Raw genomic sequence first — 15,024 nt, 5'->3', positions numbered from 1 at the left:
ACACACACACAGAGACAGACACACACAGATGCACACATACGCGCACACACACACACACACACACACACACAGAGTCACCCCCCCCCCGTTCCCCCGCGGGTCTCTCCCGTTCCCGCAGGCCGCGGCGCTCGCCCAGGCTCTGCCCCTGGCGGTGCCGCCCCGGGGCCGGGCCGCGGCTCCCATTGAGGCCGGGCCCGGGCCGGCCCCCGCCGCGCCGGGGCCAATGGGGACGGCGGGACCGGGCGAGCCTCTCCGCGGCCTCCCCGCCGCCGCCGGGCGCCCGTCCCGCCAGGGGGATATAGTACTACGGGAGCGGGGCCGCGCTCCGCAGCCGCGCAGCCGCCGCCTCCCGGGGGAGCTGCGCCCGCCCGCCGCCGCCCCGCGCCCCTGCGCGCCGCTCCGCGCCCCTGCTCGCGGGCCCGGCTGCCTTTTGGTCTTCCCTTTGCCTTGTGTCGGTTTTTAATTATTTCGAGAAGCATTTTCGCTTTTTATTTTTATTTTTGTGCTTTGGTGTGGTTTGTTTTTTTTTTATTTTTTTTTTTTTTTTCCTTTTCATCGTTGTTTTTGCATTCTCCTCGCCCTTGGCATTTTCTCCCCACCGCCTCCCCCTCCGCGGCTTGCAGAGGAGTTCAGGTAAGGGGGTGCGAGGGGCGCGGAGGTTTGCGCGGGTGCGCGTCCCGCCAGCGGTGCCCCGTTGCCGCAGCACCGCGGGGCGGGGGGGGGGACGGGACGGGACGGGACGGGACGGGACGGTGTTGGTGGTGATGGTGATGGTGTTTGTGCCGCTGCTCCCCGGTCACGGGGAGGGGGGGTGGAAGGTTAAGTCGTGTGTGTGTCCCCCCCCCGGCGGTGTAGCGGGGGGGCCGGGGCTGGGGGGGCTGTTTTGAGGCTGGAGCTGTGCCGTGACACGCGGGGGGGGGGGATATGTTACTCCCGGTCATAGCGACAAGGGAACAACACCGGGGGGGTGGAGTGGGGGGAGCTGGGACCCTCAAAGCCTCCTGAAAAGGGATGGAGGGAGCAGGAAAACAATTAAAACAAATAATAATTAAAAATCCCAAAGCTAAACAAAAAAAACACAAACCAACAGAAAAACAACCAAAACCACAAACCGAAAAACAAACAAGCAAATGATTTGCAGCTGTGGAAACCTGACAGTGCTTGTGCTGGGTGGGAGTTGTTGCCCCCCCTCCTTTCCTCCCCGGCCGCTTTCTCTGATGCCGGGCGTTATTCTGGGGCTCCCGGGGTGCAGGAGGCAGTGGGGGGGGAGATGGAGCGTTTCCTCTTGTGGAAGCCAAAGTCTGGGGATAGAGGGGGAATAATTTCCAGAAAATAAGGCTTTGGGAATGTTTGTGCAGTTTCCTAGAGGCGGTAGGTTTGGAAAAAAAAAAATAAAAATGGGGAGACCCTAAACACCCCCCCCCTTTGCCTGCTGTGTCTGGGGAGCAGAGTAGACACCTTGCAAAAGGAACGAGAGCAAATGGGTTTCCTCCTGGCTCTTGGCTTTTATTTGTTTTTTAAATCATTTTTTAAAGTTTGTTTTTACCCTGTGCGTTTCTATTTTAATTTCTTAGAAATGCTGGGCCTGGTTCCCTGCCTGGTTGACGGCTCTGTCTGTGGAGCAGCAGTCAGCTTGAACAGATTTAAAATCTTCTAGGGAACAAGAGAAAACCCTGAAGAGATTAGTCCTAAACTAGAAAAAGCTGTAGCAGGGTACGTAGGAACTGGCTGTCAGCGTATGTGAGCCCGTATTTGTGCTCAGTTGTGCTGGACTGACCGTCCAGAAATGACAGGCTGGGAAATACGTCCCCGGGGTTCAGCAAGTTCCTAGGACTTAAAATGCTAATGTTACTCTGAGTCAGAATATGCTTTCTCTGTTTTTTGAGGTTTTTTTGTTTGTTTGTTTGTTTGTTTTGGTTTTTTTTGTCTTTTTTTTTTTTTTTTTTTTTCTTTCCAAACTGGCGATTAGATGGGCAGGTTTTAAACAGAACGACATGTTTCTGGCAGAAAGGACATCATAACAACCCAGGGAACTCTTAAAAGTTGGAGACCGTGGTGCTGCCGTGTGCTGTTGAGCAGCTGCTGTATTTCACTCCAGAAGCGGCTGGTTTTCAGTGGCTCAGGCGCTGAGGGTCCCTCTGTAGGTGCTTACATTTCTAACATATTTTCAGGGCTGCGAGAGATGAAAGTGCTTTTTATGTGAACAGCATCATTAGTTTTCATCGCTTGCGCAGCTCTGGCTTTTTTTTTTTTTTTGGTTTTGTTTTTTAATCTTCTGGTTTTGGCTGCGTCTTCAGGCAAAGTAGCGATGAAAGCCTTTTGGTTGTTAGTCTGGCCTTTAGGATAAAATATAACCCGGGCCCAATCCTGCATTCCAGGCATTCCCCGGAATCTTCTTGGCTGCTCTGCAAGTTTTGAGAGCAAGCAGAAAGCAGATGTGGCCTGTAATGTGCCTGGATGTATTTGCCCGTGACAGTCCCTGCTCTTCTTGAAAGGACTCTGGGTACACCAAGTGACATTGCTCCTTGTCAAAAGAGACGGGGAAATAAGTGTGCTGGCTGGTTTCTGCTGCGGTACATTGCTCACAGGAGTTGCTAGGGGTTTGTTGGATTCCCTCTCCCCCCTTTAAGCCCTTATTCAAGTTAGGGTTGAGTTCTATTCCCAGTGAAATATATGGATATTTTGATGTGTGGCTTCCTAGTTCTCACAGGCATTTAAAGAAAATTTGAACTTATTAAAAAAAACGAAAACAAAACCAACAAAAAACCTTTACCCACCGCTTTTGGTGCTTGCTCTTTCTCTGCACATGGAGCACGCCAGGTTTTCTTAGAAAAAACCCCACGTTGCAGTCCAGATTTCGCTCACAGCACCATTCTTCAGAAGTTCAAGCTGGAACAATGCAGACGTAGGAGGGGGGATCAGAAACCGTCTGAGGGCAAGTCCTCCTTTCTGCCCCACATTTCACAAGGCAATAACCAGGTTTCAGTGCAAGATAGAAACAAGCTGCTTGGGTGAATTCTTACTGGAAGCCGACACAGACTTCTCGGAAGCAGATTGTGCGTTCAGTTACAAAACTGGGACTGAGCTCAGCACTGGGACTTCTGCTGGAGGAACTTTCTGTCAACGCAGAGATTTAAAAAAAAAAAAAAAAAAGCCCTGTGTGTTAGAAATAGTTCAGCTCTTCTGACTCTTCACTTTTACTATAAGAAATGATTATAGGCTAAGGTCACAAAACAGAGCCACTAACCTCTGTTTGAACTTCCTCATGTTTGGCACATGTGGGTATTTCATTATCGGTTCAGAGGCATAGCTGACTGACAGGCCACACATACCAGGAAAATGTGCAATCTTACGTTTAAGTCTGTCTTTCAACCTGCCCCTACTTCCTCCATGTGCGATTGAAGAAGGAAGCTGTATCTTTAAGAAATATGGGGGTGTCCCGTCCCCCCCCGTTTCCTGTGAAATATTAATAGATGCTGCCAACGGGATGAAGCTCTTTAAGGCTGTTGTGTAAAATATCTCGCTCGGTTTTTGCCGCAGCACTGAGCACGTAGATGCCTTTTTGATTTTTTTTCTCCGGAGAAGGCGAAGGCAAGGTAAATTTTGGAGATTAGGCAGCAAGGATGCTCTGCAATAGCAGTTAACAACCATCCCCTTCCCTGCACAAAACTGGGAGCTATTGACTATTCATGGCAAAGCCTCCAAAGCGCAGCAGCAGAGCCTGTGGAAAATGACAGCGTGTAACAAGCTTGACTGGCATTTCCTTCGCGCTGGATCACATGCCTCCTAATTCACACACACACAAAACCTCATAGGCTGATCAAATGACTTCTATCTCTGCAGTCCACATACCTTCCACAGAAAGAGTTGTTTTATTATGCACATACACAGCTCTGTTTTCAATCAGTCACCTTGAGCGAATAACTGAGGGCCAGTGTTTGCGCCGTCCAGAGGTCTCTGTTTGCTCTCTAAGAGGCATAGTCCCTGTCCGTAAGCAATTTATTTTTTTTCCTCTGTGGGGGGGGGAAAAAAAAAAAGAAAACAAATACGCAGATGCCCCTCCTGCCTTCCTCTCCCCAGAAAAACCTTTATAGGAAGTTTGCTGGGTTTAACTGGGAAGGCGCGGGGCGGTCGCCGCTGTTGGCGAGCGTTGCCGTGGGCTGTGCTAGAAGGATGGATTTTGCCCTTGTGGCTCTGGGGGCTTGCAGCGGGATTATGGCTCACGTGAGTAGGGGCCTGCGGGACGCTGCCCGCTCGCCGCCTCGCCACGGGGTGGGGGGCAAGCGGGAGCGCAGCCGTGGGTCACGGCAGGTTGAGGTGCCGGGGTCCGAACGAGCCCTCCCAGTTTAGCAACTGGCACGGGGTTCAGATCACCTCGACCTCCGTACTGGGAGAGAGAGGAGTATGGAGTGAGGAGGTGAAACCAGCCACCAGCTGGCTTGCCAGGACGTGGTAATTAGCTCAGTGCAGTGCCAGCCTTATTAAGGGCAGTGCAGGTGATGATGACGTTGGCACACTGATTCATTACATCTGGAGGGGAAAATCCGCCTAGTAAATGCTGAAGCACAGTAAATATTTTTGGCTCCTGACAGATTGATGCTTGCATTATGCTGATTAGCCTATATTTGTGGAACTGAGGAAGTTAAAAATAAGGTTGGTGGAAAGCTACAAGATAAGGCAAGGATTTGTGTTTTATGGTCACCAGCAGTAAACTTTTTATATATATTTTTTTGTTGGGGTGGTAAAAATTTCAGCGCTTTATTTTTTTCTTCCCATTCCCTTCTTTGGCTCTAGGTTCCACTGTTAGGTGAAAGCCTGCAATTTATTTTTCTCTTGCCAGTAATATTTTGGAAGAGAGCTGTAAATCTAGAGCGCACACAGTTGGGAAATGATTTCTGAAAGAATTCTTTTGCAAATACGTGGTGCAATCCTGCAGAATGCTTCGGCCCTGACAGTCCTTAGGGGGTGGTACAGACGTATCAAAGCGTGTAGCAGCATGTGTACTCAGTGAGGCTGGATGCTTTGGACTTTCCTGTGAGCTAGAGGGCTTTACGAGCCTTAGTTCATGGAGATAAATGATTAAACCACCCTCTGACTGTTGCTGTTTTGTTTTCCTACACTCAGGCTCTCACCTGAACTTTCGCCGCCTGGTATATGCTGTTGGGATATCCGTAAGAGATCGCCCAGGAATGGTGGATCACTTGCTGCCTACTGATGAATCCTTTTCATCTACAAGATCTTCTTTTGGATACTTTGGGGACATGACAGCAGGGGTGAGGTCCTACCAAATGCTGCCCTCTCCCCTGTCGGAAGATGACAGCGACTCGTCCAGCTTTTGTTCTTGTTCCAGCCCTGACTCCCAGGTTCTCAGCTCCAGCTATGGAAGCACGTCCAGTGCAGAAAGTCAGGACAGTATCTTAGACTACTTGTTGTCCCAGGCGTCTTTGGGGAACACCACTGCGTCATGGTGGGACAAAAGGAGACTTCAGCCGATAGTGAAAGAGGAGTACTTTAGGTTGCCGGAATTTGCTGTGGATATGGAAGACTCAGGACCATTTCAGCCCACGCTTGAGGAAATCGAGGAGTTTCTGGAGGAGAACATGGAGTTGGAGCTCAAAGAAAGACCTAAAAGTGAGACCAAGGACTTGAGAGCTTGCAGCCAAGTTTCTGTTGCTTCGCTACAGCAAAAAGACCATATGTTACCCAGCGCTAGTTTAAAAGAGAGTAAAAATGAACAGTTGAGCAGCTCAACGGAAGGTGGCCAAGCTTCAAATGGAGGAATGTCCCTGGAGAATGGGATACCGGTTATGCTCCAAATCCAGCCTGTACAGATCAAACAGGAGTCCAACACGAGCCCCAGTTCCCAAGGACCAGCACAAGAGAACATTAAAATTGCACAGCTCCTAGTCAACATCCAAGGACAGACGTTTGCCCTTGTGCCTCAGATAGTCCAGTCGTCCAATTTGAACTTGTCCTCTAAATTTGTCCGTATTGCTCCTGTCCCCATCGCTGCCAAGCCAATTGGGCCAGGAGGCATGATCCAGGGTCAGACGGGAATCATCATGGGTCAGAAATTTCAAAAGAACCCCGCAGCAGAACTCATTAAAATGCACAAATGTTCTTTTCCTGGGTGTACCAAGATGTACACGAAAAGCAGCCATTTGAAAGCCCACCTGAGGAGGCATACGGGAGAAAAGCCTTTTGCGTGCACGTGGCCGGGTTGCGGATGGAGGTTAGTATCGGGGTGCAGCACTGTCCAATCCCCCATCCCCTCTTTGCTCGCTTGACCTAACTCGCCGAGCAAGTAGGCTTGCACTCGGATTTATAAACTGTTTCTGCTCCCAAAACTTGTTTGGTTGGTTTGAGAATTAAGACCTTTTTTCTTCCTGCTTGGTAATCCAGGGGATTTGATAAATTAAATAGCAGAGCATCACCTACTGGCGTCAGCTGTTTTAAGTGTCTTAAAAAAATAAAAGTAGTCCATTGTAGTTTGTATTTCATTCCAAGAGGGTCAGATTCAGCTCGTTACCGCAGGCAACACCTTGCGTTGACATCGGTCCGGTTGCAGCACACCAGGTGCAGCAGATGCTTGGCCGGTACCAGCTGGGGGCTGTGAGGGAACTGGAGGGTTTAGGGCAGAGACACGGTGTGTGGCTCCAACTGCATGGGGCTGGACGTGATCGCTGGAGGGCTCTGCTAATCGAGTGTGGTTAAAAGCAGCAGTATTCTGTACAGTTCCATAGAAAAATGCACTTCATCCCACTCCCGAAAATGCTGGCAGTGACACTCTGGCGTGCTCTGGGTTTTATTCTCTGCGTTGATTCAGAAAAATGCGTGGGTGCCACTCAAAGTTGCAAAAAGCTGTCAGATATAACAACATAACCAGAAGGCTGAGGTGGAGTTAAGCAGTGCTTGAATGAAAGATTGCAGGTTTTACTGAACAAAACGTTTCACAGAGGGTTATCTCTTGATTTTATTTTTTTTAAACTTTATTTTTAATACTGGTTGAAAAATTAAAACTCTGTTAAAAAAATCAGCTTTTTATTTTAAGCAAATTTGGATGGAAGCCTTCCTTCCTCTTCCCAATTAGCTGTATTACCCGTCTGCCCGCTGGCAAGTGTTAACATACAGCACCACAAATTATGATGGGAGAAAACAAATTGTTAACTCCCTTACATGAAATTAAGCTGGATTTCTCTCAAAGACTATCCTGCAGAGCTTCAGCGAGCAACGTCTAATGAGGAAATGGATTGTGATCATGGGGAACAGATGAGGTAAAAAGTAACAGGAGAGGGTTGTGTGCAAATGCAAGTATGTGAGACATGCCGCAGTTAGAGATGGCTGGATTGGTTTGAGGGAAAAGGTCAGAATGGGGCCGAATCCTCCGCTCCCCAGCTGGACCAGTTTGAAGTTTGCCTCCTGGAAGGACTGGGGAGATCAATGCCGTTAATTTCTGTGGTGATTTTCTTTCCCGTTTCAGTTTACGGTGGCTCTACAAACTGGTGGTGATTTTCTTTCCTTTTGTACTGGTGGCACTTCTCATGAGCTTGAGCTCAGTGGCTTCGCTGCGGGATGCGCTGAAATTAAATCTGTGTTATTTAGCTGATAGGTCCTGCAAGCCACGGGCTAGTTTGCTCCTGACCTGCACTAGAGGCACTTGCTCCTTTTTGTTCGGTTGCCAGAGCACCAGCACCCAGGCAGCAGATGTGCCTCCAGCCCGTGAAGGTGCCTGTGGGTGTCATGTTGGCTTTCCTCGCGCTGGGATGTGAGCAAAACTCTCGTTTTTGTGACAGATGCACATGGCACGTGAGGGTTTGTCGGATCCATGCTGAGATTTATAGCGACGCTCCCAGGGACTTGGGTGGCTCAAGAGCTGGAGCCTGAAGTGTTGCCCGTGGATGGTGACTCTCTCCATCTCTGTTTTATCACAGAGCTCGTGTTTCCCAGGCTGCAAATCCAAGGGGAGCATTTAGGAAAATATTAAGTGGTAAGGGATGGCGACTGAATTTACACCGGGGTGCCTGCCTTCTCCCAGCGTTACAGCGAGTGGTGTGGATCAAAACCTGGGCGCAGGCGTAAGGTGGGCCAAGGGAAGTGCCGGTCCCGCGACTGGGAGCCCCCTGGACTTTCACTCTCAGCCAGCCACAACTTTTTAAAGATGAGGAGCCCAACAGGGATGAGAAATTAATCACCTTAGCTATGAGGAATCTGTGTGTTGTCCACAAAGAGCTGCTGGAAGGGGTTTTCAGACTCTCTACTGCTGTTTGTCTTGCTGCATGTCACAGCCCAGGCTGGTACCCCAGTTCCCAGCACCCCTGACCGTTGGGAGGGCTCTGCTCTGAGGGGGAGGTTTATAGCCAGCAGCAGAGGCAGGGCCTGGGGACCTGCTTCCTGCGCCCCCAGCAATCCTTAGCGCCAGCCTGGGATTCCTGCACATCCCCTGCACACTGCTCCTGTGCCAAAGGCCAGACCCCACTGGCACTGGATTACTCGGTCCCCTTTCATCAATACAGCACGTTTACCTTTTCCAGAAGTTCAGCAAGAGCTGTGATCTCCCACGATTGAAGTCAAAGGCATCTGGTCTCTCTGCTCTCAGTTTTATATCATCTCACACGAATTTAGGCGCTAAACACCGCTGGGCTCTGCTTTCCTCCTCCTTTCCCTGCATGCTTGTGCTTGTGTATTTGTTTTTTTTCACCAAAGACACTTCAGATCTGACCTTGCTGAAGGTAGTAATTTCAAAACCAAAACAAAGCGTTGCCTAGCACAAGGTGGCTCAGCCGTAAGGGAGTTAAAGCTTTCCCTGCTCTCAGGGCAGCCTTGCTCTGGTGAAGTTGCAGGCTTTAACTGCCCCAAGGGAGGGGTGAGCACACAGCAAACCCTTTTGCTAACCCCTAGGACAGCTGGAGAGCCCCAAGCACATCGCTGGAGAGGCTGAACCCTTCTCGCTTGTGTCCTTCCTTGCCAAGGGGCAAGAGCTGTTTTCGTCAGGCTGCGGAGAGACGTTCCTACGCGGCCGGTGACCCGTGGCGTTCACTACCCCGCTGACCCGTGGCACACCAGCTCGTACCTTTGGCACCCGGCAGCCCCTGGTGGGTGCTGCTCCTGAGACAGCCCCGGCCCAAAGGCTGAGCTGCAGCGGGGGGTCGGTCCCCGGCAGCCGTGTTATGGAGCAGAAGGTTGGCTTTCCCTCCCCTTTTCTCTTTTCTGGAGAAAGCCGCAGTTGTTGTGAGGTCTGGGAGGATTAGGCAGTCGGGTTTAAATGCCCTGACCCATCGCTGGGCTGGAGGTGCTGCCCTGCGGCCCGCGCTGCAGGTGGCAAGCATGGCCTGGTTTGGGAGCTCCGGGCTTAAAGGCTTGTGGTGTGCGTGGCCGGGAGGGTGTATAGGCCCGGGCGAGCATGGGGGATGCCGGGCGTGGGGCAGGGCAGGGCAGGCGTCTCGCTGTGCCCTTGCTTGCTGGTGCTGTGCAGAGGGGTCTGCAGGTGCGCAGGAGGAGTGCGGGTCTACTCGAGCGGCGCTTTGGGGATGGACAGGATGAACAGGATGAATCCAGAGCCTCCACTGTGGAGGAGAGGTACAGCCTAGGTCAGCCTCAGCGGCTGGGGGCCGTGGAGGACTAGGCTGAAGCTGTTGCTCTTTCTTGCCCTGTGAGCCACACAGCGATGTCCCCATTGGGCCAGGAGACACAGGACACATCCTACACATCAGGGAGCTCTAGGATTTGTCTCCAAGGGAGATGTAGTTACAGGCCCTTTGGGGTCCTAGCAGATAGAAGGATGAAGGAGAGTCTTCTAGTCGCTGTGGGATTGCCCAGATCCCTCCACCTTTCTTTTGAAGGAGGGATCCTTCTGGAAGTAGCAGTGACTTGGAATAGCGGGGTGTTCCTTGGGGGGGGGTGTGTGTGTACACCTTGTTTTTGTTTGAATTTGGCATTCCACAGGGGACTGATTATTTGCAGTTTTCTTGGGGTGATCTTAGTGCTAGAACACGCTGCAAATATCATTTCACTGCAGAGCCAGCCCACCAGATCTTCCCGGCTTCCTTGTCCTAACCTTTGCGTTGTTTTTTTGTAAACACATCGACAGCTCGGGGTTTATTTCTGTGGGCTCTGTAAGTTGATCTTTCCGTGACTGCTGGGGAACAGTATTGCAACATTCCTGCTTCTTCAGCTAAGGACATAGTTATGAGGCAGAGTGTATTTTTATCGGATGAACTCATCTGAGCTCTCGGGGTATGAGCGGAGCTTCTCACTCCTGATATGCGCCTCTTTCTCCCCACCACCCGTGCAGTCCCCACTGAAATGCACTTGCAGAGCTCTTGTGCAGGATGAGCCATGTGCTGCTGCACTTCTGTTGCAGATGCTGACCTTAATGGCCAAGGACATGGGACAAGGCAACCCAGCCATGTCTGGTTTTACTCCTCCTTTGAGTGATAAATCTATATATAAGATGACAGCTCTCTGAAAAGGCACTTTTTTTCTCTCTGCTCCCTCTCTTCCCTGAACGTGGTTGCCATCACTGGCAACAGGGCCATTCTTTGTCCCACGCTGAGTCCCACTGAGGCAGTCTGCACAGCCCACGTCTTGCCTTCGCCAGAAAGATGCTTAGTGCCACTCATCCATAGCTCTACAAGAGCATCCCTCCAGGGATGTGGTGGTGGGAGGAGCTCACTGCTAAGGACTCGGGAGAAGTCCCTGGCCTTGCTGCGCCCAGGTCCAGACTGTAGTTCTGGGAAGCCATGGCTGGAAGGAGCAGGGCTGCTACAGAAAGCAAATGTGCGGGTACTAGTGGCAAAGAGAAACCCCAGTTGTAGCCTTTATGAAGAAGACGTGTCCCAGGCGAAGAACAGGTTGATGGCTCCATCAGGGCATCTGCAGATGGTTCCACTTGGGCATTGACTCTTTCACCACAGGGATACCAAAGCAAGGACAAGGCAGAAAAGCAAGAGAACAAGTGAAGGAACGTCCCCTAGAAACACCCCTGCAAGAGTCGTGGCCACACCATGTCTTACCCACAGCGAGCATCTGCATCCACTTTGCTCTGGCTGCAGAACGCTCTCTGCGTGGCATCACCGGGCTGAAGGTCTGTGGGAGCTGAGGAAACCATTCTCAGCTTTCCCAGTGCCTGCGCCCTGTTCCTCAACTGGTGGTGGGAGATCAGAACTAATTAAAACCTTTATGTGGAAACTTATATTTTTTGCTTGAAGGACTTACTTATTCACAGGAGCCCAGCGCTCCTGTTTTCCCCCTTTCATAAAGGCGTATTCACTCTGCTGGTGATGTGATATTTTGTTCCAGAAGGGCACATTTTTCTACATGTTCTTTCCTCCATTTATTCAGCTAGTGCCCATGACTTCATTTATTTATTGTAAATAAACAGCTGATACCATTTCTTGCAAGCTCTCTTTCTGTGCCGCTCTTTGTTACTGCTCTGGCAACAAAACACTTAATTGCCCTTTGTCAGGCAGCAAGTTTTTTGTACCCATCTGGACAGGGCTGTTTTCGTGTGACATTATTAATTAACCCTGTGGCTCCCAGTCAGGTCCAAGCTGGAAATAGATCCAGCTGCACTGTTAAGACTAAAGGATTAGCTGATTTGAGTTTGGCAAAGCCTGTGGGATTCACAGTGGCTGTTTGGAGATTTTTCTGTGGAGGTGGAAGGTAGGAAATATCTAAAATTGTAATGACTCTGGGAGGCAATTTTGGTAATTAAAGGCTCAATCTTGATTTTGCTTTACCCATGAAGTACCTGTGCTAATGGCCATCAGGGCCCACCTGGATTTCAGCTGTTACAGTGCTGAGCATCTCTGGTACTGAGGTGTTAATGACTCTATTTAACCTGCAGGAGCACGTACAAAAGCCAATTTTTCAGCTGGCTCTGATAAGCCATGTAGCTTCTGGGCAGCTATATCTGGCTGTTATCCGGGCTCCGTCTCAAACTTGGTGCAATTACTGGATGTCTGTTGTGCTCCTGTCAGTGGGAGCTTGGAGTGGCCTCAGCTGTGGGGTGAGAATGGTCCGTGCTTGGATTTGCAGGAGAGAGGTTGAAGGGGACTGGCCGAGGGATCAAGAGCAGCACTGGTTTAGCTCAGCTGTACCCACGTTATTGGGTTTAGGGCAAGGTTTGTACAAACGGGGCTTCTGGGCATTGTGTTTCCATCGCTGCTGCTGCTGCCTGCGGGCTGGGACCAGCCCAGCCCTGATGTCTGTCCCTTTTTGTTTGTGCCTTGGGGCTTTGTGCCACAAGCGGAGTCTCCCAGTGGCCTGAGAGGACTTTTTTTTTTTTTTTTTTTTTCCCCCCACTTCGAGAGGCTTAGCAATGTAAAGACACATTTATCTGAGAAGGCTTCTCTTCTCTTGCAGGTTCTCCAGGTCAGATGAGCTGTCCCGGCACAGGCGCTCCCACTCGGGGGTGAAACCCTATCAGTGTCCTGTCTGTGAGAAGAAGTTTGCTCGAAGTGACCACTTGTCCAAACATGTCAAGGTGCATCGGTTCCCACGAAGCAACCGCTCCGTCCGCTCCGTGAACTGATTGGTCCTGCTTTCCCCTTCCTGCCCAGCCATCCTACAACAGCTGACGACAGCACTTTGCTCACTATATTTCTAGTGATAATTTATTTGTCTCCACAGAACAGTCAATGCTGTTACTTGATACCACCATGTCTGTGTGTCCCATGTCCTTTAAAGATGATTTGAGAATGAAGTTCTTTTTGGGTCAAGGGAGGGGGATGCTTCTTCCTTTTTGTGTTTTTTTTCCTTTTTTTTTTTTTTTTTAAGGATGTTATTTTCCTTTCCTTCTATCTTTCCCTCCTTTGCTGCTGCTTCTTTTGGAAATTACAGTGTTTTATTTTTAGCTGTTTTCTGCTACACGGGAAAATGTAAGAGTTGCTTGCTGCTAGTTAATTATAGCCCTGGCATTCCTAAGGGCTTTGCTCATGTACAGGCCATTCATTGTGAGTTTTTATTAAGCTGCTCTATTTGTCCAGTTTGGAAACAGCAAATTCCTTTTGAAATGAAAACAACTCCTTTGTTTTTGGGTTGCCTGAGCCAAGGATTTGTAGGGGCTGGCCATAGGAGGAGGAACAGTGGGAGTTGGGGACAGGGGGAGGCAAGGCATGGGGAGCGCTGGAATGTGCCTCTCGGACTTCTCCGGCTCGCATTTACCTTTTCCTTGGCCAGGGCTATATATAAATATTTATGTATATATATTCATACATACATATATATATTTAAGCAAAGGCATACCCTAAGCAAACCCGGGAGCTCAGGCTGGATGAAATGGCTTGGAGTGGAGCCTTGTGGTGTGGCCGAGCGCGTACCATGTCATGCTTCTGTCTGTGCTGCCAGGGGGAGGATGCCCGCGCCTCGAAGGAAGCGCCGCTGCCCTTCCACTCTGGTTCGCAGCATTCACTGTCTTTAGCAGAAGAGCTGTTGTCTAGCGTGTAAAGCCGTTTGTGAAAACAGCTGAGCTCTGTTCCTGTGTCCTCTGGTGCCATCAGAACCCAGAGTGATGGTCCTGGGGAGCCCCGGGCGTCCCGAGCATCTGCTGCGAGCCGGGGCCTCGCTGGTTGGAGCTCAGTCTCCGTTTGTCTGCTGGCTGCAGGGTCTTGTAGGGTGTACCTGGACTGAGGGGAGGGTGGGAGGCCTGGCAGGACAGCACCGTGAGATCTTCTGTCCGAGGGTGATCTTCAGTGCTAATCCTCTCCTTACCGACAGCCATGTCAGAGCTCCGTGCAGCTGGGGTGGGCGAATGGGTGAGAACAGTAGCCAAAAGAAACAAATTTGTGTGGTAGCTGGCTAAGAAGGGAATTTAAACAAATAATCAGATGGTAGCAGGCAAGTGATTTTGTTTGTCTTCTTGTTTTGTTTTTCCATTTGAACTCTGGCGATTGTAAGAAGCTTTAGAAGAAAATAGAATTCAGTAATTAGGAACGATTTTATAATGGATGTTGCATTTCCTTTCCATTCGCAGACAGCATCTGTTTGTCTTTTTGTTGGCAAAATGGGAAATAGGAAACTGCAATTCCAGTGCTAGGAAGAACAGGAGCCCGTGCTGTGCAAGAACAGCAGGTCTAGCTAAAGCAAATGCATTCCTTTTGTCCTCTAGAAATTAATATAAATGAACTATCATCTATTGACTGGTTTATATCACATCCTATGAATGTATGTAAATAAAACTGTACATAGATGCATATCTATATAAAATATCTTTTAATAACGTATCAAAATTTGTGTAAATTGGAAACAAAAATACCTATAAAGCCAGTGTACATAAGTTACAATTCTGTATATTTTCTTTTGTTCTTCATAAAAATATATTTACTTTGACAATAAAATGAAAATGGAAATTTTAAATCCCTTCTTGAAATTATTACTAATTAATTTCCTTTGTAGCCAGCTCTGTAATCAGGACACTAGCGCTTGAAATTTTGGTTCACCTGGATGTAACTTTTCAGGTGCTGGGTAACAGGGAGACGATGGAACAGATGTGAAGTTGCCTTCAGAAGTTTTTCTCATCTCAGAGTTCTTGGGAGGCGTGAGATGTTTCAGCTCTCACTTCACTGGAGTCCTCACGTCTCACCTGGCAGCCACGCTGGGACCCGAATGCCTTCTGTGGTTTCTGACAGGTCTGCAGCTGTAGTAAAACTGTGGTTAATAAATTAGAGCAAGCAGGTTTTGAGGAAATTCAAGCTCTAGTGGTTAGTGTGAAGGAGGAAGGGCTTCAGAGGCTGCTTGAGACTGTGACAGTGACTCACTCTGAGACCCAGGACAAAGGACTCAATTGCCATGTGCCACGGTTCCCTTTCTTGTAAAATGCGGATAATGATGCATCACAGTGATACTGTGGGACTTAATTTATGTTTGTGTGATCCTTGGATGGAAGAAGCAAGCAGTAAGACCAGTAGTCACAGGATTAGATTGTGAAAGAAAGGCTCGGCACGGCGGAGGTCTCGGTGCCAAGGCGCTTCAGCTGGCTCTTCTGCAAATCCCACGTCTGAAAGAGTGATGTGAGGGATCTGTGGT

At 49.6% G+C, this 15,024-nt stretch overlaps 1 protein-coding gene across 3 annotated transcripts; it reads left to right on the top strand.

The window, feature by feature from the left end:
• The first annotated feature begins 509 nt into the window (after positions 1-509).
• On the top strand, positions 510-14,368 carry KLF15 (KLF transcription factor 15). 3 transcript variants are annotated; one of them, XM_074914306.1, is made up of 3 exons: positions 510-633; positions 5,125-6,232; positions 12,364-14,368. In XM_074914306.1, the coding sequence occupies exons 2-3, from the start codon at positions 5,190-5,192 to the stop codon at positions 12,530-12,532; spliced, it is 1,212 nt and encodes a 403-aa protein (XP_074770407.1). In that variant the 5' UTR covers positions 510-633; positions 5,125-5,189; the 3' UTR covers positions 12,533-14,368. The 3 variants fall into 3 exon arrangements, with proteins under 3 accessions (XP_074770407.1, XP_074770406.1, XP_074770408.1); XM_074914305.1 differs by lacking the exon at positions 510-633 and adding an exon at positions 3,778-3,990; XM_074914307.1 differs by lacking the exon at positions 510-633 and adding an exon at positions 3,911-3,986.
• Positions 14,369-15,024: the final 656 nt, after the last annotated feature.

The sequence above is a fragment of the Athene noctua genome, chromosome 10, assembly GCF_965140245.1.
Source record: "Athene noctua chromosome 10, bAthNoc1.hap1.1, whole genome shotgun sequence".
In the NCBI taxonomy this organism is placed as follows: Eukaryota; Metazoa; Chordata; class Aves; order Strigiformes; family Strigidae; genus Athene; species Athene noctua.
Note: the sequence above shows the minus strand (reverse complement) of the source record. Positions and strands in the feature narration are given on the sequence as shown.